This window comes from Peromyscus maniculatus, chromosome 21, assembly GCF_049852395.1.
Source record: "Peromyscus maniculatus bairdii isolate BWxNUB_F1_BW_parent chromosome 21, HU_Pman_BW_mat_3.1, whole genome shotgun sequence".
Lineage (NCBI taxonomy): Eukaryota > Metazoa > Chordata > Mammalia > Rodentia > Cricetidae > Peromyscus > Peromyscus maniculatus.
Window position 1 is genome coordinate 47,123,563 of NC_134872.1, and position 23,647 is coordinate 47,147,209.

The 23,647-nt window shown below is 44.7% G+C and overlaps 1 protein-coding gene and 1 pseudogene across 9 annotated transcripts in view; one reads left to right on the top strand and one right to left on the bottom strand.

The window, feature by feature from the left end:
• Positions 1 to 23,647, bottom strand: part of LOC143269942 (putative sperm motility kinase W) — a 35,341-nt gene that overhangs the window by 11,082 nt on the left and 612 nt on the right. For 4 of the 9 annotated variants that reach the window (XM_076557637.1, XM_076557634.1, XM_076557632.1 and 1 more), the window contains exons 1-15: positions 22,840 to 22,957; positions 11,463 to 13,043; positions 10,651 to 11,052; positions 9,843 to 9,909; positions 8,799 to 8,928; positions 7,612 to 7,726; positions 7,352 to 7,483; positions 5,960 to 6,101; positions 5,466 to 5,537; positions 4,354 to 4,423; positions 3,718 to 4,015; positions 3,153 to 3,631; positions 2,341 to 2,742; positions 1,532 to 1,599; positions 491 to 620 (exon numbers count right to left, since the gene is read on the bottom strand). In XM_076557637.1, the coding sequence (XP_076413752.1) occupies positions 11,028 to 11,052; positions 11,463 to 12,985 (1,548 nt within the window). In that variant the 5' untranslated portion in view covers positions 12,986 to 13,043; positions 22,840 to 22,957 and the 3' untranslated portion in view covers positions 491 to 620; positions 1,532 to 1,599; positions 2,341 to 2,742; ... (8 more) ...; positions 9,843 to 9,909; positions 10,651 to 11,027. Of the gene's footprint in view, positions 1 to 490; positions 621 to 1,531; positions 1,600 to 2,340; positions 2,743 to 3,152; positions 3,632 to 3,717; positions 4,016 to 4,353; positions 4,424 to 5,465; positions 5,538 to 5,959; positions 6,102 to 7,351; positions 7,484 to 7,611; positions 7,727 to 8,798; positions 8,929 to 9,842; positions 9,910 to 10,650; positions 11,053 to 11,462; positions 13,044 to 22,839; positions 22,958 to 23,647 lie in introns of those variants that run through there. The other 5 variants (XM_076557635.1, XM_076557638.1, XM_076557636.1 and 2 more) reach the window with 5 other exon arrangements.
• On the top strand, positions 16,590 to 17,624 carry LOC143270037 (peptidyl-prolyl cis-trans isomerase-like 1 pseudogene; annotated as a pseudogene).

Below are 23,647 nucleotides of genomic sequence, written 5' to 3' on the forward strand. Positions count from 1 at the left end.
AGAAGCTGGTTCCTCCCTTGTCACACCTCTGCAGTCTCTCAGTCTCCCATTGCTCTTCAGTTGAGCAAATCAATGATAACTTTCCTGTGTGTCATGGATCCTGGCACAGGGCACTTCATGGGATCGTTTTCAGCACATCAAGACCAGGCTAAAAAGACTAATCTTCTACCACCAACAGATACTTACTGTACTCAATCTTACCTTCAGGTTCATGATTCACACAGATTAGTACCCTGGAGTCCCGGTTTAGTTCATTTTCTCTTGCCAAATCAGTGATTTGCTCCCTAGTGAAAGGTGTCCTGGATATCAGTTCAGACACTAAACTGACCATTACTTCACACTGCATCAGTGACTGTCGTCAAGAGATCCATGATGATCAAGGTTTGCCTGTAAGCCTGACCCCAGTGGTGGGCGTTGTTCATAGAGAAGTCCCGTGGCTCTGGCCTTGTAATGGCAGTACTCAGTATCAAGCCTGACAATGTCAACTTACCTTCCCACGCTGGAGCAGAACATTGTTAATGTAAGGTCAAATATCAGGTATAAATCCTTCCATGACATGGAAAAATGATGCAAGATTCTTAAGAGGTGGGAGGTAACATGGGAAGCCCGGGTAAAGGAGGCTGTGGAGACAATGACAATGATGTTATCAGATCTGCCAAAGGCCATGTCAGACAAGACCAGAAGAGGACCCCACTGAATGATGGAGCCACCCTAACCACACCTTTCATCAGAAAACCAGAATGGGAATCCCTTTCCAAATCAGCCTCATAGTTCTCTACCTTGACATATGCTAAGAAGGATAAGAACAGAGCCTTCCCTCCTCATGCCTGAATAGAAGCCAAGGATGAAACTAGAGTCTCACTGTGCTCTGCTTGAGACATTTGTTCCTGGTCTCACTTCCTCAAGACCCCTACCCAGGACATCCTTTTCTAATGACTCATTTCAGGTAATCTCCTCTATACACATTCTGCTGCTCTCCACAGGTCCTCTCATTTCCTCTTCATGCTCTCCACCTCCTTTACCCTGTTCCTCTCCTTGTCTCCATTCTCCCAACTCCCAGTGGATTTACAGTTGCTGTAGTTCTTCTAAAAGACAGTCAGAAAGCAGTTTGGAGGTGATGAAGAGATCAAGGATGAGGGAAGCCTGAGATCGGTGTGCAAGTCTGTCCTGTTGACAGAGGCAGCCCTCTTAGATGTCATTGAACCCTGGCCCCACAGGAACCATGAGGGATGTAGACATTCATTGGGTTGATGCTACACGGGACTCACAGGGATGTTCAACAACAGTGCAGGGGCAGCAGTGAGGTGAAGGATGGGGAGATGGCAGCTGACACCCTAACCTGGAGGATGGATACTGGAACCTGTAGCCCTAACTTATCATCACACAGGACACAGATTTCCAGTGTGGATCCCTCCTGTTGCATGTAACCACACCAAGACTGTTGTTCAAATAGGCCATTTCACTTTCTCAAATAAAACCCGAAAGAATCAGGAAAGTGCCTCTCTTAGTGACTTTAACTGACAGGACTTACTCAGCACTGAGGAGGAGGGGACTCCACAGACCAATAGTGCTGCAACTTTCTCCTGCTGCACCTCGAATCTGTAGGAAAGAAGAGAATGTTATTTCTGAGACTGCATCCTTCTTGTGTGCCTTGTTACATGACAGGAACCATCGGAGCAGGCCCTCTCCTCCTCATTGCGGGCTATTCCCAGCTCCCTCCCACTCTGCACTTCAGGGGAGGTATCTTACTGCTCTAGCTTGTCCACGGCCCCTGTCACAGGGAAACACACACATCTCCTTCATGTTACTTTGTTGACAGGAAGATCCTCAGGACAGACTCTATTCCTTAATCTACACTACCTCTCATTTTCCCTGTACCGGTCTCCATCCTGTTTCCCAATAAGTCCCCTGCTGTGGGATGATCTGTATGTCAAATTACTCTGATTGGTCAATAAATAAAACACTGATTGGCCAGTGACTAGACAGGAAGTATAGGCGGGACTAACGGAGAGGAGAATTAAGGGAACAGGAAGGGAAAAGGAGTCACTGCCCGCCGCCGCCATCACAAACAGCATGTGAAGACGCCGGTAAGCCAAGAGTTAAGTGGCAAGGTATAGATTTATAAAAATGGATTAATTTAAGCTATAAGAGCAGGTAGCAAGAAGCTCTCCATGGCCATACAGTTTGTAACCAATAAAAGTCTCTGATTTACTTGGTTGGGACTGAGTGGCTGTGGGACTGGTGGGTGACAAAGACTTGTCCTGACTGTGGGCAAGGCAGAAAAACTCTAGCTACAGTCCCCTTTATCTCCTTCACCCATGTCCACTCTCCAGGACTTACACAGGTCTTACTGTTCTTTCCAAAAGGCAGCCAGAGAAGTAGTTGGAGTGGTTAAAGTGACCAAGAGGATGAGCAGTAGAGATTGATGTGAAGTCATTTCCTGGTTGTAGAGGCTGCTGTTGTCCATGCAGTGTGAGTGGTCCTACAAGCACAACAAAAGCTAGGAAGGTAGAGTCACTGGGTACATTGCCTTCCGACCACCTCTGCATCCAACAATAGTGCTGGAGCTAAAGTAAGCTGGAGGAGTTATAAAGTGGCAGCTTAGACCCAATAGCTGGGGGATCGATGCAGGAGCCTGTTGCTGTGTGTTGAAGGGAGCTGGTGCTCTGGCGATCTGTCTTGGATCCCCTCTGTGGCTCCTCACCAGGGCAGGAATTCTACTGGGCCATTTCAGTTTCCACACTTCAAAGCAGAAAGAAATATGAAAGCACCTCTATTAGTGACTTTGCTAGATAAAAGTTCTGTGCCATAATTCTCATCCTGATTCCTTCATTCTGAACCTTTAACCCCTTAGACAAACTGTCCTGCCTTCCTTCCCACCGTGTGGTCCCAATGCTATGCTATCTGCTTTTACATCCAACTTCCAGAACTTTACATGAACAGGATGCTGTGAAAATTGCCATCTAATGTACCACATATCTGAATTGCTGTGCCCTCTGAGTGGGTACAGCTTTTCATTTAAAAAAGATATTGAAATACCATATTTAAAAAATGTAGGAATTGATCTGTGAGGCCCAACCTACTGTTCTCCATGTAGGTCTCCCCTGTCCCTCTTTTCCTTGCAGCTGCTGATGCAAGGGTTCAGGGCTCACCTTGGGGTGGGCAGGCAGCAGCAGCAGCAGCAGCACAGTGCTCTCAGTGCATGGGAAATTCACTTCATCACCACTTTCCAGACCCTGAATGGCCTGGATTCAGATGTCGTGGGTGCCACCTGGGGCTGTCCACTGGGAATATCTGGCTCAGGTAGATCCTGAGAGCTCATATAGCTTCAGATTTCTCTCCTCCAGTGGTCAAACATTCAGAATGCCAATTTAGAGAAATGATGTTGTTATTCTAATTAAGTGCATCAGTATTTGTTTGAAAATTGTCTCTGTCTAATACCAGTGAAAGATGGGCCGAGGGTATGACCTCAAGTTCTCTTTCTTCATGTTAGTGGAGGCCTGGGACAGGTGGTCCATGGATACTGCCCTTCTCACGTATCCACTCAACAGTTCAGGAAGGGAAGCACATTTAATTCCCAAGGCTCCTCTGAGATATTTCTTTACATGGTCAGGCAGGTTTTCTGGATTATCTGGGAAGACACAGAGGCATATGTGAATTTCCAAACTGTCAAAATACACAGGGGTCTAAGTTGGGCAAGGCTTCAACAGAAAGTACCCATGGGGAGGCTTTCACAAGGGGCCACTCCTGTAGATTCCCCAGTTCTTGTTGTTAACTTGGAGTCCTTGTCTGTAGTTGGATGGTGGAAGAGAAACCATGTCATTGTCCTCCACAGCATGGCCTCCTGTTGCTGTGTGGAATCTCTGAGTTCCTCTGGAGCTCCGACAATGCCATGCTAGTCTGCAAAGCAGGGGAGGTGAGAGGTGCTCTTTTCCCTCCATGTCACTCATGGTAAGTGTGCACATACTCAGGTCAGGAATTCTTGGGTTCCAAGACTAGGGATATGGCCAGGCACCTATGAGAAAATGCTTATGTTAGATCAAAGATGAGGCTGGCAGAAAACTCCTTCCCCACCCTAGACCTGTGGCTTATCAGAAAATAGCTGGTTTAGTTCTGGTGGAGTTCAGGACATAATGAGGCAGCAGTAATGTCCCTTTTCTTCCTATGTGACCTTCCTGAGGGAAAACTCAGTGGGGTCTCCTTGGAAAGCCCTGATTTCAGGGACTGGTTTGTTCTAGCTGCTCTGCTACTGTCCCATAAACAGGCTCTTGGATCCCGATGGAAAAGCAGTTTCCACCAACATGTCTGTTTCTAGGTGCTGTGCTTCCTGCACCCAGATCACTGAACACTTGCCTAGATGACACAGGATGCACATATGGTGAAGATGAGGTTTGTCTGAACATATCCACCAGAACCTGCAGAACTGAGGAGAAAAGGTTGGTCAATGAGAGTTCTGGAGTTGACCTCTGAGACTACAAAGACCCAGGCAGTCACCACCCTAGCCATCCTATCTGTGTCAGTGTTCTGAGAGGAATCTAAACAGTTCCAACCAGTCAGGCTCTGTGCAAAACAGCAACCTACCCAGCATCACTAGGACTCACTTTTCTCCACTGGGAGGTGAGCATCACTGAGGAACTTTGGAGCAGTGAGTGGAAAGATATTAAAACAAATAGCATGTATTCTCTGCACCTATTCCTGCGGCCTCCAGCAGGAAGTAAGTGGGGCAAGGAGAGTATTAAGTGTTTGAATCTCATCATAAGATGACTTCTCTCATATAACCATCCAGAAGCCACCATTTCCTCCCTGCAGTGGCCACTGATATAAAAAGTTCACATTAAACTCATCTTGAAAAGCTACAATGGTAAACCCTGTCTCAAATCAAAGATGGTCACCATCTTTGATTCAAACTGTTTCTCCTCATTTTGTTAGGAACAGAGAGGGAAGATTGCAACCACACCAACTTTTGTCAATATCCCTCTGTAGCCATGCCTCACCTATGACTTTCTCTCTCTCTATGGTCCGCTGTAACACAAGCTCAATGACTACCTACCCTTGGGATTGAGGCAGACCTGCCTGGGCATCCTGATTCTTCCTAACCTCTAAGCCAGAACAAGTTTTGACCAGAAACCAAAAACTAAGCATCTACTACAGACTGTTATGGAGTGATCTCAGTGATGCTTTCAGTCATGTGTTGCACGTAGATGAGCCTTGACATTCATCCCCATCAGAGTGGCCATCCTTCACTGCATGTAGACGTTGTCTGCCTGTCATGTGCACCTGAAAACTCTTTAGACAATTATCCCAGCAGGAAAAGCAAGCAGACAGCCTGTTTGAAAGACATAGCTGTAAGGTCAACAAGGCTGGCTAGGCCTGACCACTGTACCCAGTGGTACCTGGGTACAACGTTTTAAAATGCTGACCCAACCTCTGACCACTGTGTCCTAGGCTATGTAAGTCCCACTCACTTCCAAAGTGGAGCAAATTCTCTGCATTCCATCGATGTGGTACCCATTTTCCTCCAGCTTGCTGTCACTTTCCTGTGAGGAGACAAATATAGTTCTGATAAAAACTCCTTGCAGTGAGGCACCTTCACAAACACATAAACTAGACCAGCATGCAGTGGAACTGTGTCTTTTCTGATGGGCAGGACACAGGGATAATTGAAGGCTGCAAATACAACAGCAGGGAAGGAGGGAGAGGAAGGAGAGGAAGGAGCTCCCTTTCCTTCATGTGGGGAAACATTTCACTAGGACCACACACCCTAAGGCAGACAGATTAATGAGGACTGCTAGTTATTCCCCTGCAGACTGGTCCACAGGGTGTGCACAGTCATGTGTAGCTTGTAACTGGTACTGGCTCATGACACCCTCAGACAAGGATGCTGTGAAACACCAGCCCTGGGACATATTTCCTTAAAAAGGAAGGTTTCCTGGAGAGAATCCTGTGGTGGTTGGCTTACCTCCTCCTGTGCTGGACAGAGACCTCTATGCTGGGGAAGTGGGCACACTGCCATCTGGACTTCCTGCAGAGCTCCTGCTTCTGCTGTCCCAGGCCACACCTCAGATCGCCACCATGTGTCTCCTGATGTATAGAGCTCATCACTTTAAAGAGAAAGGACATGTGAAAGGGACTCTATGGGAACTTGAAATATGCAGCACTTAAGCTAGACCTACTGTGCATCCCTCTCCTCATGGCTCCGCCCCCTCTCTTTCATCCTATCCAAATTCCTCCCTTAGTCAATTCTTCCCGCTGCCTCTGCCATCTCTGGCTTTCATCTTCTGCTCTCCATCTCCAGATCAACTTTGCCTCTTTGTTTAGAAGCAGGTTTGTACTGTTGCTCTGGTGATTTTGAAGTCAGAGTTTTAAATTTGCATTCCCATACAGTGAAACAAGTTAATGTGCCCATTGCACAGACAACAATATCAAATACAAAATTAATGTAGTAGAAACCCAGAGCTTGGTAGCAGACCAGTGACTGTGCAATGAGGACTGACAGGTGAAGATATGTGGACAGAGGTCATAGTGTACTCTCTCTGTCACACTCGGTCACTGCAGCTTCCATCAGGAGATCTTCATGTCTCCTCCTTTTAATATTCTCTTACTTTTCCTTTTATTCTCTTAAATATTTTTTTATTGGTACAGGTGTAGTGATTGAGGAAGTATGTGAAGTGATCCAGTTACCATATATAAAAGACATAGAATGAATGCATAAGTGAATAATGAGTAAATAAATAGAGAAATAATAAGTAAATAGAGAAGAGCATACAGAGCAAGGGCACATACTCACCCTCAAGAATGAAATTTAGGCATTTTTCAGAAAACACATACAACTGAGGATGACTGTGTTGTGTATGACAGGTGTGTCCCAAAGGACAAATATCACTGTCTTCTTTCATATACAACATCTGGAGGATATTAGGGGCCATAAGATAAACAACAGAACACTGGCACAGTGGTCTTCCTGGCATGGTCCACAATGTTCTTGGGAGGGCTGATTACTTCTCCCATCACAGAATGTCAAGAGTGGGTGCACAGAGTCCTAGTTAGATCTGAATTAAGAAACCTGCAGCCCTGGGTTCTCAATTACCTGGGAGTATAAACAAGGTTGATTGGCATAAAACACAGTTCAAAGTGGTTTTGATAAGTAATGAAAACTCTCTGGGACCCATGGGTAAGACTAACCATGGAAGTCAGCAGCCAAGCAGACAGAATCTGGGGGGCAGATGAGTAGAACTGGAAGCTCCTATGTAGAATCTGTGGCTTCATGAACTGCCTCTGCCACTGGTGTCCTTAAAGTGAAAGCCCTGCATTCAACATCCCAAAACAGGCACCAGCTGTCTCAGTGACCCACCTTGAGTCCTCAGCTGTGATCTCATGGCTCAAATGGCAAGAACTCAATCCATCAGACCAGGTAGCCAATCTGGACTCTCCTGATTGGTCAGGTTGAAGTCATGGGATGTGTGCCTGGACTGCAGTGGGAATCCTGAGAAAAGAATTAGAAAGTAGCCTCTGCATGCTCTGTGCCTTGTTTCCAAGGATGTATCAGCTAGGAATACCTCCCCCAGCCCACTGACCAGGGTCCCCAGAAGAATTCATGACAGCAATTCTCACCTCCAGGTATCTGTTCACTGGTGGACATGGACTTCTATTCTGAGGGTTAGAATTGGAATTTGCTGTTGTTTGTAGTCCATCCTGGATTACAGAACCTTCAGTCCAATCCCAGACCCTGTCAGGATGAAAGAAGCACAGAATTGTCTCCTTCTGCCTCAAATGTTTGCAGGAATTTACCATGGATGCTATCCAGCACTTGAAGGCAGGCATAGGAGTCCACACCTGTAAACACTGATCTCAGGAAGCAGAGAAGGGGGTCCACTCTTAGTGAGAAGTGAATGTTCTACACAGAGTTTCTCAGGATAGCCAGGGCGATATAGTGAGACCCAATCTCAAAAAAAAAAAAAAAAAACTATAAAAGGAGGATTCAGAAAATTTCCCTATCTCATTTCCAGAATACAACAGACTCCTCAACCATGTCTAAAACTCTGCCTTCACTGATGTGCCACAGAGACACAGCCTGACACCAGGTCATACCCACAAACTGAAAATTTCTCTCTCTCCCTGATCAAACTGACTGGGTCTTGTTGTGTGCACATGGGACTCACCAGACGATGAGGGATCTAGAAATAAGTGACAGAACAAGCTGGCTATAATCCTGTTGGGAAGATCTGGTCAAAGTCTGTAATATGCATCAGTGTTTGTTAACAGCCCAGGATCAGATGATCAGAATGGAGCTGGAGGCCAACTACAACAGAGAAGCTGGTTCCTCCCTTGTCACACCTCTGCAGTCTCTCAGTCTCCCATTGCTCTTCAGTTGAGCAAATCAATGATAACTTTCCTGTGTGTCATGGATCCTGGCACAGGGCACTTCATGGGATCGTTTTCAGCACATCAAGACCAGGCGTCAAAGACTCATCTTCTACCACAAACAGATACTTACTGTACTCAATCTTACCTTCAAGTTCATGATTCACACAGATTAGTACCCTGGAGTCCCGGTTTAGTTCATTTTCTCTTGCCAAATCAGTGATTTGCTCCCTAGTGAAAGGTGTCCTGGAAATCAGTTCAGACACTACACTGATCATTATTTCACACTGCATCAGTGACTGTCATCAAGAGATCCATGATGATCAAGGTTTCCTTGTAAGTCTGACCCCAGAGGTGGGCATTGGTCATAGAGAAGTCCCGTGGCTCTGGCCTTGTAAAGGCAGCACTCAGTATCAAGCCTGGCAATGTCAACTTACCTTCCCACGCTGGAGCAGAACATTGTTAGTGTAAGGTCAAATATCAGGTATAAATCCTTCCATAACATGGGAAAATGATGCAAGATTCTTAGGAGGTGGGAGGTAACATGGGAAGCCCGGGTAAAGGAGGCTGTGGAGACAATGACAATGATGCCATCAGATCTGCCAAAGGCCATGTCAGACAAGACCAGAAGAGGACCCCACTGAATGATGGAGCCACCCTAACAGAACCCTTCATCAGAAAACCAGAATGGGAATCCTTTTCCAAAGCAGCCTCATAGTTCTCTACCTTGACATATGCTAAGAAGGATCAGAACGGAGCCTTCCCTCCTCATGCCTGAATAGAGTGCCAAGGATGAAAGCAGAGTCTCACTCTGCTCTGCTTGAGACGTTTGTTCCTGGTCTCACTGCCTCAAGACCCCTACCCAGGACAACGCCCTTTTCTAATGACTCATTTCAGGTAATCTCCTCTAGACACATTCTGCCGCTCTCCACAGGTCCTCTCATTTGCTCTTCATGCTCACCACCTCCTTTCCCCTGTTCCTCCCCTTATCTCCATTCTCCCATCTCCTAGTGGATTTACAGTTGCTGTAGTTCTTCTAAAAGACAGTCAGAAAGCAGTTTGGAGGTGATGAAGAGATCAAGGATGATGGAAGCCTGAGACTTGTGTGCAAGTCTGTCCTATTGACAGAGGCAGCCCTTTTAGATGCCTTGGAACACTGGCCCACAGGAACCATGAGGGATGTAGACATTCACTTTGTGGATGCTACACCTGACTCTCAGGGATGATCAACAACAGTGCAGGGGCAACAGTGAGGTGAAGGATGCGGAGATGGCAGCGGAGATCCTAACCTGGAGGATGGATACTGGAGCCTGGAGCCCTAACATATCATCACACATGACACAGATTTCCAGCCTGGATCCCTCCTGTTGCATGTAACCACACCAAGACTGTTGTTCAAATAGGCCATTTCACTTTCTCAAAAAAAACCCGAAAGAATAAGGAAAGTGCCTGTCTTAGTGAATTTAACCCACAGGACTTACTCAGCACTGAGGAGGACGGGACTCCACTGACCAATAGTCCTGCTTCATTCTCCTGCTGCACCCGGATCTGTAGGAAAGAACAGGATGTTATTTTCAAGACAGCATCCTACTTGTGTGCCTTGTTACATGCCAGGAACCATCGGAGTAGGCCCTCTACTCCTCATTGCGGGCTATTCCCAGCTCCCTCCCACTCTGCACTTCAGGGGAGGTATCTTACTGCTCTAGCTTGTCCATGGCCCCTGTCACAGGGAAACACACACATCTCCTTCACGTTCCTTTCTTGACAGGAAGATCCTCAAGGCAGACTCTATTCCTTAATCTACACCACCTCTCATTTTCCCTGTACCGGTCTCCATCCTGTTTCCCAATTAGTCCCCTGCTGTGGGATTGTCTGTATGCGAAATTGCTCTGATTGGTCAATACATAAAACACTGATTGGCCAATGGCCAGGCAGGAAGTATAGGCAGGACTAACAGAGGGGAGAATTAAGGGAACAGGAAGGAAAGGGGGTTTCTCCCAGCCACCGACATGACAATCAGCATGTGAGGATGACGGTAAGCCACGAGCCATGTGGCAAGGCATAGATTTATAAAAATGGATTAATTTAAGATGTAAGAACAGTTAGCAGGAAGCCTGCCACGGCCATACAGTTTGTAAGCAATATTAGTCTCTGTGTTTACTTGGTTGGGTCTGAGCGGCTGTGGGACTGGTGGGTGACAAAGATTTGTCCTGACTGTGGGAAAGGCAGAATAACTCTAGCTACAGTCCCCTTTATCTCCTTCACCCATGTCCACTCTCCAGGACTTACACAAGGCTTACTCTTCTTTCCAAAAGGTAGCCAGAGAAATAGTTGGAGGGGTTAAAGTGACCAAGAAGATGAGCAGCCGAGATTGATGTGAAGTCATTTCCTGGTTGTAGAGGCTGCTGTTGTCCATGCAGTGTGAGTGGTCCTACGAGCACAACAAAAGCTAGGAAGGTAGAGTCACTGCGTACATTGCCTTCCGACCACCTCTTCATCCAACAATAGTGCTGGAGCTGGTGTAAGCTGGAGGAGTTCTAAAGTGGCAGCTGAGACCCAATAGCTGGGGGATCAATGCAGGAGCCTGTTGCCGTGTGTTGAAGGGAGCTGGCGCTCTGGCGATCTGTCTTGGATCCCTTCTGTGGCTCCTCACCAGGGCTGGAATTCTACTGGGCCATTTCAGTTTCCACACTTCAAAGCAGAGAGAAATATGAAAGCACCTCTGTTAGTGACTTTGCTAGATAAAAGTTCTGTGCCATATTTCTCATCCTGATTCCTTCATTCTGAACCTTTAAGCCCTTAGACAAACTCTCCTGCCTTCCTTCCCACCCTGTGGTCCCCATGCTATGCTATCTGCTTTTGCCTCAACCTTCCAGAACTTTACATGAACAGGATGCTGTGCAAATTGCCATCTAATGTACCACATATCTGAATTGCTGTGCCCTCTGAGTGGGTACAGCTTTTCATTTAAAAAAGATATTGAAATAGCATATTTAAAAAATGTAGGAATTGATCTGTGAGGCCCAACCTACTGTTCTCCATGTAGGTCTCCCCTGTCCCTCTTTTCCTTGCATCTCCTGATGCAATGGTTCAGGGCTCACCTTGAGGTGGGCAGGCAGCAGCAGCAGCAGCAGCAGCACAGTGCTCTCAGTGTATGGGAAATTCGCTTCTTCACCACTTTCCAGACCCTGAATGGCCTGGATCCAGATTTCGTTTGTGCCACCTGGGGCTGGTCACTGGGAATGTCTGGCTCCTGGGATGCATCTTCTTCAGAGAAGCCCAGGTTCAGACTTCCTGTGGGTGTTGTATCCAAGACTGATTCAGGGGAGGAGACATTCCCGGGCAGGGGGTCAGCAGCATTTCTGTTGACTGCAGTGTCCTCTGCAGCAGTGTTGATGACGCCAGCCACAAGATCATCTCTCTCTGGGACTGTGTTGTCTGAACAGGGCAGCGCCTCCAGGAAGGAGAGTCTCTGAGGCATGGTGTAGCTTCTGCATGTTTTGTCTCTTTCTTCCACACCCTCTACCTTAGAGTGACTCTTCCCAGCTTTTGTTGTGGTTGTAAACGCTGGTTCACTGGCTCTCTTCAAGGGGAGTGGGAGGCGAACAGGACCAGCAGGGCTGCGAGTTAGCCAGGGCATCTGATCTTGAAGATGGCTGTCCCCACAACTCAGGTGGTGTTTGAGAATGTTGCATGTGGCCGTTACATGATTATCTTCTCGCCTGTGAGTTAGGGATGACACAATCTCCTCACAGGTATAGCCGATGGTGCACATAACCTCCACGACCTTGGGCAGGATTTCTTTGGTGGCAGGTGGAACATATTGTTGAATGGGGCCCAGCCATGGTCGTTCCACAAGCTGAGAGATTGTGAATCGGTACCAGGTGGTGACCATGAGTAGTCGGGCAATGATGAAGTGACAGGGTTTGGACAGATGGTGTGGAATGGGACACATTGTGGTGATGATGACCCTGTGCATACTTTCAAGGGTTTCTTCCATGTATGGAAAGTGCCCTGTGACCAGGACATATAGGAGGATACCCAAGCTCCACATATCACCTGCCAGTCCATCATAGGGCTTTCTTGCCAAGATCTCTGGAGCCCAATAGAGCAAGGAGCCACAAGGCTCCTCCAACTTCTGCCCCTCTGTGATTTCAATTGCCAAACCAAAGTCACAAAGCTTTGCATTTCCTGCTGCATCGACTAGGATGTTTTCTAATTTGATATCACGGTGTGCGATGTGTCTCTGGTGGAGGAAGTGAACAGCTGACACCACCTGCCGGAATATCCCTCTAGCCTCCTCCTCCGGGAGACAGCCCAGTGCCCTGAGGCAGCACTCCAGATCTTCTCCTGCCACATACTCCATAATCACATAAGTGGTTGACAGTGTGTCGATCATGTGAAAAAATCGAACGATGTTCCTATGTTCCAGAGACTGAAGGATGTTCACTTCAGTACTGATGTCAGCCACACTGTTGGTATTTTTCTCAAGGACCTTGACAGCCACTCGTGTATGTGTGGGAAGGTGGCAGGCCAGCTTCACCTCCCCGAAGGAACCACAGCCTAGAGATATCAGCATCCTGAAATCCTTTTCAAGAATGTCCTCTTCCATGTGGCTGCCCATGGTGTTCTGCTCAGTTTCAACCACTTTATCCTGTGGGAAATTTCAGACCCACAAAATGCTAAAAGAAAAACATGAATGCAGTTTAAGGAGGGAAGGCTGGAGATTGGAATTCTCTGTCATGAAATCTGAGACATCCCAAACAATGTAATGATGTTCTTCAAGGATATAAAAACTCTAGAAGAACCCAAAGTCAAAGCAGCGGATGAGGAATCCAAGGAAAGGTTTGAGTTGGTATAAGTAAAGTTGGCATGTGAGGAAATTCTAGAGATCCCTGAGAGAATGAGCTGCTTCTCTCCAAGGATGTGCCACAATGCAAACCCCTCAACCAAGCTGATAGAGAGAGATGAGATACAAATTCCACTATAGAAAAACTGATGTTGTAACTGATACAACTACAGTCCAGAGGGTCTTCCATGGATGTTACTGTTTTTATACCACATGAAAATAGAGACTATGAAAGGAATTCTTAGATATGGGTGAATATTGAATTAAGATAAAACAAAAACCCTTGAACACGTAAGTCACTAGGACTTGCAGCAGAAAAGCTCCAAACAAGGCGGAGCCCAGATCTCATGGACCCCTGAATCATTCAAAGCTTTCCAGAAGAATGAAGAGCAGGGTTATACAAAATACTTCCCAAAAGAGAAGGCAAAGGCAGGCATTCAAACTCATCCCTGTGCCAGTGTTAGCCTGATCCCACCACCAAGTAAGCTCAAGGAATGGAGCATGTGTGAGCTCCTCTCCTTGATGAACACAGATGTGAAGATCATGAACCAGAGTCTTGATCCTTCACCTCCATCTCAGCAGCACACTAAAGAGCCCTTAGTTCATGGTCAGAATGGCAGAAGTAACATTTGTAACAAATGGGACAACAGCATAGCACATAAGGAGACTGTGGTAAGAATCCATGCTCAGCACAGAGACCAGAGAACTGTTGTGGTCTAAGGAAAGTAGCTTAACTAGATAGAGTTCTACAGGAAACAAAGCAGCTCCACAAACAGAACAAGGATCTACCCTGTCTGTCCTGGTCATGAGGAAGGAGAGGACTAGGCTTGTGTGAAAGTCACAGTATCAGTCACAAAGTCATGGTCGGGAACTGATGTAGTGCAGGGGAATATGATCAAGTACAGTATAAGCATGTATGGAAATGTATCGTGCAAACCCTTATGGGAATGTGAGTATAGTGTAATGTATTATACTTACTGTAGAGTTGTGATTATTAAATTATGATTATGCTATATAGTATAATATATTCTAAGTCTTAACTAGTGGGATTATACATTATAATAAGCATATATTATAATATACACAATTATAAATATTGTAATGTGTTATATATGTATATATAATATGTATATATACATATTACTACACATAATATATATAATATGTATATATATACATATTACTACACATAATATATATTATATGTTTTAAACCTGTATTTAGGACAGAGCCAGCCAGCACCCCATTGGACTAATAAAGTGCAGGAGGGCCAATTGAACTAAGATCTGCTCCCTGAGACAAAGAGTCCATCAGCACCGACTAGACCAAGAGCTCCCACTGGACCAAGAGTATCGATCAAACCAAGAGAGGCTCCCTCAGACACAGACACCACTTGCACCAAGTGGAGAAAGAGATGGGTAGACGCCAGTGCAAAAATACAGTCAACAACATAAAAACCAATATGGCTCCATCAGAACCTACACCAGCAAGACCTGAACATCCCAACACAGAAGAAACACAAGATATCTACCATAAAAGTGACTTTAAGAAGATATTCGAGATCTTAAAAGAGGAAATGAAAATTTCCCTTAAAGAAGTCGAGGAAAAGTCAAACTAAACAATGGGAGACATCAGTAAATCCCTTAAAGAAAGCCAAGAGAGAGCAATTAAGCAAGTGAGGGAAACAGTTCAAGATTTGAAAACTGAAGACAACAAAGAAGACACAAATCTAAGGACTGCTGGAAGTGGAAAATCTGAGTAAATGAATAGGAACTACAGATGCAAGCATAAGCAACAGATTACAAGATACAGAAGAGCGGATCTCTGGCGTTGAAGATACGATAGAGAAAAGCCAGAAGGTCCTGGACCGACGTTATGCAGACACTAAGAGACCATGGATGCCAACCCAGATTATTATACCCAGCAAAATGCTCAATCAACATAGACGGAGTAAACAAAATATTCCATGATAATTCCCCTAGTTCCACATCCTCTCCAGCATAAAGTGTCCTCCACTGCTGGTGGGAATGCAAACTTGTACAACCACTTTGGAAATCAATATGGCGCTTTCTTAGAAAATTGGGAATCAATCTCCCCCAAGATCCAGCTATACCACTCTTGGGCATATACCCAAGAAATGCTCAATCATACCACAAGAGCACTTGCTCAGCTATGTTCATATCAGCATTGTTTGTAATAGCCAAAACCTGGAAACAACCTAGATGCCCTTCAACTGAAGAATGGATAAATAAATTGTGGCACATATACACAATGGAATACTACTCAGCAGAGAAAAACAATGACATCATACAGTTTGCAGGCAAATGGATGGATCTAGAAAAAATCATCCTGAGTGAGGTAACCCAGACTCAGAAAGACAAATATGGTATGTACTCACTCATAGGAAGATGCTAGATGTGGAACAAGGATGACTGGACTGCTACTCACATCACCAGTGAGACTACCTGGAAAACGGGACCCCCAAAAGAGACACGGAGAAATGAACAAGATCTACATGAACAGCCTGGTCATGAGTGGGAGCAATGAAGGGCGACGGTCGAGGGAAAGAGAGTGGGAGATCCCAGCTGGATCAAGAAAAGAGAGGGAGAACAAGGAATAGGAGACCATGGTAAATGAAGACCACATGAGAAGGGGAGGAAGCAGAGAGCTAGGGAGGCCCACGGAGATCCACAAAGATACCCCCACAAAAGACTGCTGGCAGTGGTCGAGAGACGTCAGGAACTGACCTACTCTGGTGATGGGATGACCAGACACCCTGATAGTTGTGCCATAAACCCCATCCAAGGTCTGAGGAATCTGGATGCAGACATCCATGGCTGGGCCCCTGGTGGAGCACTGGGAGTCTAATTAGTGAGAAAGAAGAGTGTTTATATGAGCGAGGATTGTTGAAGCCAAGGTTGGATAAAGCACAGGGACAAATAACCAAATGAATGGAAGCACAGGATCTATGAACCAAAGGCTGAGGGGCCCCCAACTGGATCAGGCCCCCTGAATGGGTGAGACAGTCATTTGGCTTGATCTGTTTGGGAGGCAGCTGTGCGTTGGTGCCGGGTCCTGGGCTCATTGCATGAGTTGGCTGTTTGAATCCTGGGACTTATGCAGGGACACTTGGCTCAGTCTGGGAGAGGGGGGCAATGGACCTGCCTGGACTGAGTCTACCAGGTCGATCCCGGTCCTCGGGGGAGACCTTGATCTGGAGGAGGTGGGAATGGGGGGTGGGCTGGGGGGAGAGGGAGGGGGGCGAGAAGGGGAGAATAGAGGAATCTGTGGCTATTATGTTGAACTGAATGGTGTTGTAAAACAAACAAAAAAAAAGAATGGAAAAAAATATTCCATGATAAAACCAGATTTAGGCTACTTTCGCTCAGCATGGCGGCGATCCCCCCTGACACCTGGCAGCCGCCCAACGTCTACCTGGAGACTAGCATGGGGGTCATTGTGTTGGAGCTGTACTGGAAGCATGCGCCGAAGACCTGCAAGAACTTTGCAGAGCTGGCTCACTGAGGCTACTACAATGGCACCAAATTCCACAGGATCATCAAGGACTTCATGATCCAGGGCAGTGACCCGACAGGGACAGGTCGAGGCGGCTCATCTATCTACGGCAAACAGTTTGAGGACGAACTTCACCCAGACCTGAAGTTCACTGGGGCTGGGATCCTTGCGATGGCCAATGCAGGACTAGACACCAATGGCAGCCAGTTCTTCGTGACCCTCGCTCCCACCCAGTGCCTGGACGGCAAACACACCATCTTTGGCCGCGTGTGCCAGAGCATAGGGATGGTGAATCGAGTGGGCATGGTGGAGACAAACTCCCAGGACCGTCCTGTGGATGACGTGAAGTTCCTTAAGGCATACCCTTCTGGGTAGAGGGATGCTGTCTCGGGCACACCCAGGTCTTCGAAGATGGTCCCAGGGAGCCATCTTCCGATGCCATAGTGTGCCTTGTGTCGGTGTCATGCATACCTACTCCAACACTCCGGAATAGAAGCAGGCAGAGGGTCGTCCTTGGGGGCTTTTGTATTCCGGCCAATGTCACAGATTGAGAAGCAGGCGGTGTTGATGAGGCGGTAACTGCACAGCCCTTTCAGCCTCCAACCTGTGCTCTTCCAGGAATACACATGCTCTCTATTTTCCCCGCAGAGCCTGAGCATCAACACCGCCGCTTCTGACACTAAACATCCCACGCAAAGCCATATTGAATTTTTGCCAAATGAAAAATGTATCTAGCAATCAAGTTGCTAAGGAGGTGTCAAGTGGGGAATGCTAATGTGTAATGATTGAGAAATGGATCTCGAAGAGGAAGAAGGAGTGCTGACCATTTGCCCCAGGGAAGGACTGGCAGTCCTGAGCACAAGGCCAGTCCTTCCAGAGTCTCACTCACACGCAGGGACACTCTTCAGGGCTTTAGGTAAGAAGATTTCATACAGGACATCTTTTTTTTAATCTTTCTGTATGTGCAGGGGGTATGGGGCTGAGAGGAAGGATGTTAATACCTATGTAATACATAGAAATTTCCAGAATAAAGTACCATTGGTGGTCGAAAAAAAATCAGATTTAAACAATATCTATCCACAAATCCAGCCCTATACAACGCAAATGAAGGAAAAATCCAACCTAAGGTAGTTAGATACAGCCATGAAAATTCAGGCAATAGATAGTGCCACACCAACAAATACCAAAGAAAAGAAACATACAACAATACCACCAAAAACTAACAGGATTAGCAATAACTGGTCATTAATATCTATTAATAATCAATGGTCTCAATTCACCTATAAAAAGACACAGGCAAACAGAATGGATATGAAAACAAAATACATCCATTTGCTGCAAAATGAAACACACCTCAACTTCAAAGACAGACTCTACCTCAGAATAAAAGGCTGGGAAAAGACTTTCCAATCAAATGAACTTAAGAAGCAACCTGGTGTAGCTACCCTAATATCTAATAAAATAGACTTCAAACTAAAATCAATTGAAAGAGATCAAGAAGAATATTACATATTTATCACAGGCAAAATCCAACAAGATGAAGTCTCAATTCTGAATATTTATGCCCCAAATACAAGGGCACCTACATTCATAAAAGAAACATTACTAAAGCTTAAATCACATATCAAACCCCATACACTAGTAGTGTGAGACTTCAACACCCCACTCTCACCAATGGACAGGTCTATCAGACAGAAACTTAACAGAGAAATAAGGGAACTAAAAGACATTTTGACTCAAATGGACTTAAGAGATAGAGACAGAATATTCCACCCTAACAAAAAAGAATATAGCTTCTTTTCAGCACCCCATGGAACCTTCTCCAAAATCGACCACATGCTTGGTCACAAAGAAAATCTCAACAGATACAAAAATTTTGAAATAGCCTCCTGCATCTTATCAGACCACCATGGCTTAAAGTTAGATTTCAACAACAACAAAAATTACAGAAAGCCCACAATTTCATGGAAACTGAATAATGCCCAATTGAATCACCAATGGATCAAGGAAGAAATAAAGATAGAAATTAAAGTGTTCCGAGAATTCAATGAAAACAAATGTATAACATTCCCAAACTTATGAGACACTATGAAAGCAGTGCTAAGAGGAAAATTCATAGCAATAAAGAATACAGCCCATATAAAGAAGTTGGAGAAATCTCATACTAGTGATTTTACAGCACACCTGAAAGCTCTAGAACAAGAAAAAGCAAATTCACCCAGGAGAAACAGACATCAGGAAATAATCAAATTGAGGGCTGAAATCAACAAAAATAGAAGCAAACAGAACAATACAAAGAATCAATGAAACAAAGAGTTGGTTCTTTGAGAAAATCAACAAGATAGACATGCCCTTACCCAAATTAACCAAAAAGCTGGAAGACAGACATTCCAAATTAACAAAATGAGAAATAAAAAGGGAGACAAAACAACAGACAAGGAGGAAATTCAGAGAATCAGCAGATCATACTTCAAAAACCTGTACTCCACAAAAATGGAAAATCTGAAATAAATGGATGATTTTCTGGATAGATACCCCATACCAAAGTTAAATCAAGACCAGATAAACTATTTAAATAGACCAATAACCCCTAAGGAAATAGAAATGGTCATTAAAAGTCTCCCAACCAAAAAAAAAGCCCAGACCAGATGGCTTCAGCACAGAATTCTACCGGACTTTCAAAGAAGAGATAATACCAATACTCTTCAAATTGTTCCACACAATAGAAACAGAAGGAACATTACCAAATTCTTTTTATTTGGCTACTGTTACCCTGATATCCGAACCAAAGAAAGATGCAACAAAGAAAGAGAATTACAGACCAATCTCCCTCATGAACATTGATGCAAAAATACTCAATAAAATACTGGCTAACCGAATCCAGGAACACATCAAAAAAATTATCCACCATGACCAACTAGGCTTCATCCCAGGGATGCAAGGATAGTTCAACATATGAAAATCTGTCAAGGTAATACACCATATAAACAAATTGAAAGAAAAAAACCACATGATCATGCTGAAAAGTCCTTTGACAAAATGCAACACCCCTTCATGATAAAGGTTCTAGAGAGATCAGGAATACAAGGAACATACCTAAACATGATAAAGGAAATTTACAGCAAGCCAATATCCAACATCAAGTTAAATGGAGAGAAAACTCAAAGCGATTCCACTAAAATCAGGAACAAGACAAGGCTGTCCACTCTCCCCATACTTATTCAACATAGTATTTGAAGTTCTAGCTAGAGCAATGAGATAACAAAAGGAGGTCAAGGGGATACAAATTGGAAAGGAATAAGTCAGACTTTTACTACTTGAAGACTATATTATAGTATACATAAGGGACCCCAAAAATTCTACCAGGGAACTCCTACAGCTGATAAACTGCTTCAGTAAGGTGGCAGGATACAAGATTAACTCAAAAAAATTGGTAGCCCTCCTATATACAAATGATAAATGGGCTGAGAAAAAATCAGAGAAACATCACCCTTTACAATAGCCACAAATGATATAAAATACCTTGGGCTAACTCTAACTAAGCAAGGGAAAGATCTGTAATGTTAAAAAATTTAAGTCTCTGAAGAAAGAAATTGAAGAAGATATCAGAAAATGCAAAGATCTCCCATGCTCATGGATAAGTAGAATTAACAAAGTAAAAATGGCAATCTTACCAAAAGCAATCTGCAGATTCCATGCAATCCCCATCAAAATCCCAACACAATTCTTCACAGACGTGGAAATAACAATACTTAACTTTACATGGAAAAACAAAAAGCCTAGGATACCCAGCAGAGAAAAACAATGACATCATAAGTCTGCAGACAAATGGGTAGAACTAGAAAATATCATCCTGAGTGAGGTACCCAGACTTAGAAGGATAAACATAGTATGTACTCACTCCTAAGTAGATACTAGATGTGAGGGAAGGGATGGACAGACTGCAACCCACAGCTCCAGAGAGGCTATCTAACAAGAAAAGACCGTTAGTGAGAGACATGGATGACACAGCGAAGGAGCAGTGGATGAGATCTATATGAGAGGTCTGGGTGTTGGGGGGGGGGAGGGGTTGGTGGTGGTAGAGGGCAAAGTGTTGTGGATGAGAACATAGGGAAATGGGAGGGTCAAGCCACAACAGGGACAGAGTGGGAGGACAGGGAGGGAGATACCATGATAGGTGAGGACATCATGGGAATAGAAAAAAGCAGGGTCCTGGGGAGGCTCTCAGGAATCCACAAGGATACCCCACCTTGGACTGCTGGCAGTGGTCCAGAGGGTGCCTGGACTGGTCTACTCTGGCGACTGGTCTAGTAAATACCCTAAGTTTCATCATAGAGCCTCTGTCCAGTGACAGATGGAGGTAGATGCTGAGATCCTCGGCAAGGCACCAGGCTGAGCTCCGGGAATCCAATCGATGAGAGAGAGGAGGGATTCTGCAGGAGGGGGACATCCACATCATGATGGAAAGACATTCAGAGATGACCGGTCACACTAGAGGAAGCACATGATCTGTATACTAGTGGCTTTGGAGCTCCCATGGGACTGGACTAGGCCCTCTGGATATGGAAAATGGTAGGTTGGTTCAAACTGTTTGGGAGGCACCCAGGCAGGGGGATCAGCATCCATCCCTGGTGAATGGGCAGGCCATTGGGAATCTGGTGTCTGTGGCGTGACGCCTTGGGCAGCCTTGGTGCAGTTGGAAGGGGCTTGGACCTGCCTGGGCTCAGTGTGATGGGCTCTGCTAATTCCTCATGGGAGACCTTGATTTGCGGGATGTGGTGATGTGTGGTGGCTTGTGATAGAGGGCAGGGGGGTGGGAAGAGGTAAGGAGATGGGATCTGTGGATAGTATGTAGAGTGAGTAGAAAATTTCTTAATAAAGAAAAATGGGAAAAATATTCAAATTTAGTCCAGTAATTTTGAAAATGTTTTCTATACTTGAGAGAAAAAACATATGGAAATAAAAGATTGAATTTTCAAAAATGAAAATTGAGTAGCATTTAATGAGGGAACTGATAATTTAAGCACAAATTGTTTCTAGAACAAAAACAAATATTTTAATATAATCTTATTACATCTTGTCTTTCCGTGTTCAGTTGCTATCCCTTGGAGCCTGCCCTTTTCTAAAGGGACACAGAGCACAGTGGATCTGGTGGAGAGAGGAGGTGAGGGGCAACTGGGAGCAGTGGAGGGAGGTGAGGATGCAGTCAGGATATACTGTACGAAGAAAAATAAATATAAAGAAAAACTGTAAAAACAGAAATATAAATATGAAACAGCAAGTCTAAATCCCAGGAGCCAAAACCAGCAAACTGGAAATCAACTTGTCCAATCTCAACAACTAGCAGCACTGATCCACAAGTATTTCAGTAGACCATATAACTGAGGGAAGGCACACTTTTTTCAAGCGCATTTCATAAAAGAATTATGACCCTAATTGCCAAACCATTTAAGACATTTAAAAAAGATCCTAGTATCAGGCAATATCCTTGAGTGACAGATTGGAAAATCCTGAATGAGAGTAATTAATGGCTCACATCAAATTCAATACCACATTCAAAAGACCAGACTTCATGATCAAGATGTCTTTAAGCAGAAACACTCAAGGTTCATCAACAACAAAAGAACACAGCATACACAACACACTGAGGTAAGTCCTAAATCAGACATCAGTGGAATGGAATGCCTAATTCAGGAAGAAACCTGGAATTAGTGAAAGCGTTACTACAAACAGCAAATTCCACAAACACAAGTGTCACATTTTGTTCACTACAGGTCATGAGCAGGCAGGGGGACAGCCTGTGTATATGGTCCCAATTCAATGGGTTGGGAAGTGAAATATAGCAGATAAATATGACCAAAGTACTGTACAGACAAATATCAAAATAATGATCAAGTTCCTCATCCTATGCATTTAATATATAACACTAAACTTGTAAAATACACAAGAACACAGCCAAAAACGACAAAGACATTGATAAAAGGAAAATAGCTTGAAATGAAGAAAGAGGAATTACAGGGAAAAATTAGTACCCAAACCAATAATGTACATAAAGAAAGAAATAAATGCCAATTGCCAAAAGCCCAAACTGAGAACTTGGGAATTAAACTCACTATGTCCAGATCCAACAGGTCAGAGAAAAAGTCAAGTATATGAGAAACAACTGAGTCCAACTGCTCTCCCACCAACCAACTGCTTCTCTGAAGTACAGACAAACACAGTCTCAGGCAGTGCCTTTTGATTGGCTAGTATCTAGCATACCTCACAAGGAATCCGTGTGATGTCACATGCAATGGACCAATCAGGCTCAGCAAAAACCAATGTGATTTTTTAAATTATTCTTCCTTTACATTATTACATTAATTATTAAATCGGTTTTTTTTTCTGTTCACGTTCTTGAACCCAAGCACAAATGCCCTTAGCAGAGAGGGCTGCTATCCCTCCCCACCCCACTCTTGTTATTTTGACAGAAGAGGCAAACATACATTGCTGTCACAAAGTCATACATTGACCATATCTCTCCCACCCACACCATGAATACAATCCATGAGTTTCCCAAGTAGCCTAATTTCAAGACGCATGCTCTGTCATGTAGCATAGTTCTCATGTTAACCAAGCCTGCTGCTTGCTATTGAAGCAATTCCTTTCCCCTCAGAAACCATGAAGTTCATGGAGACATACTTTGTCTGGTGGGAATAAAACCCCTTCAGACACCCAATGAGTGTCTAGTCCATCGTTACTAATGAACTTTTGTCTGAAAGGAAGATCTGTCCTAGCATCACTGTCCTTCTCTAAGCTCTGGCAATTCCATCCCTCCTCTCATGAAATGTAGAAAATACAGCTAGGTGGTTGTGGCACATGCCTTTAATCCCACCACTTGCCAGGCAGAACAAGGGGGAATCATACACACATACAAATTGA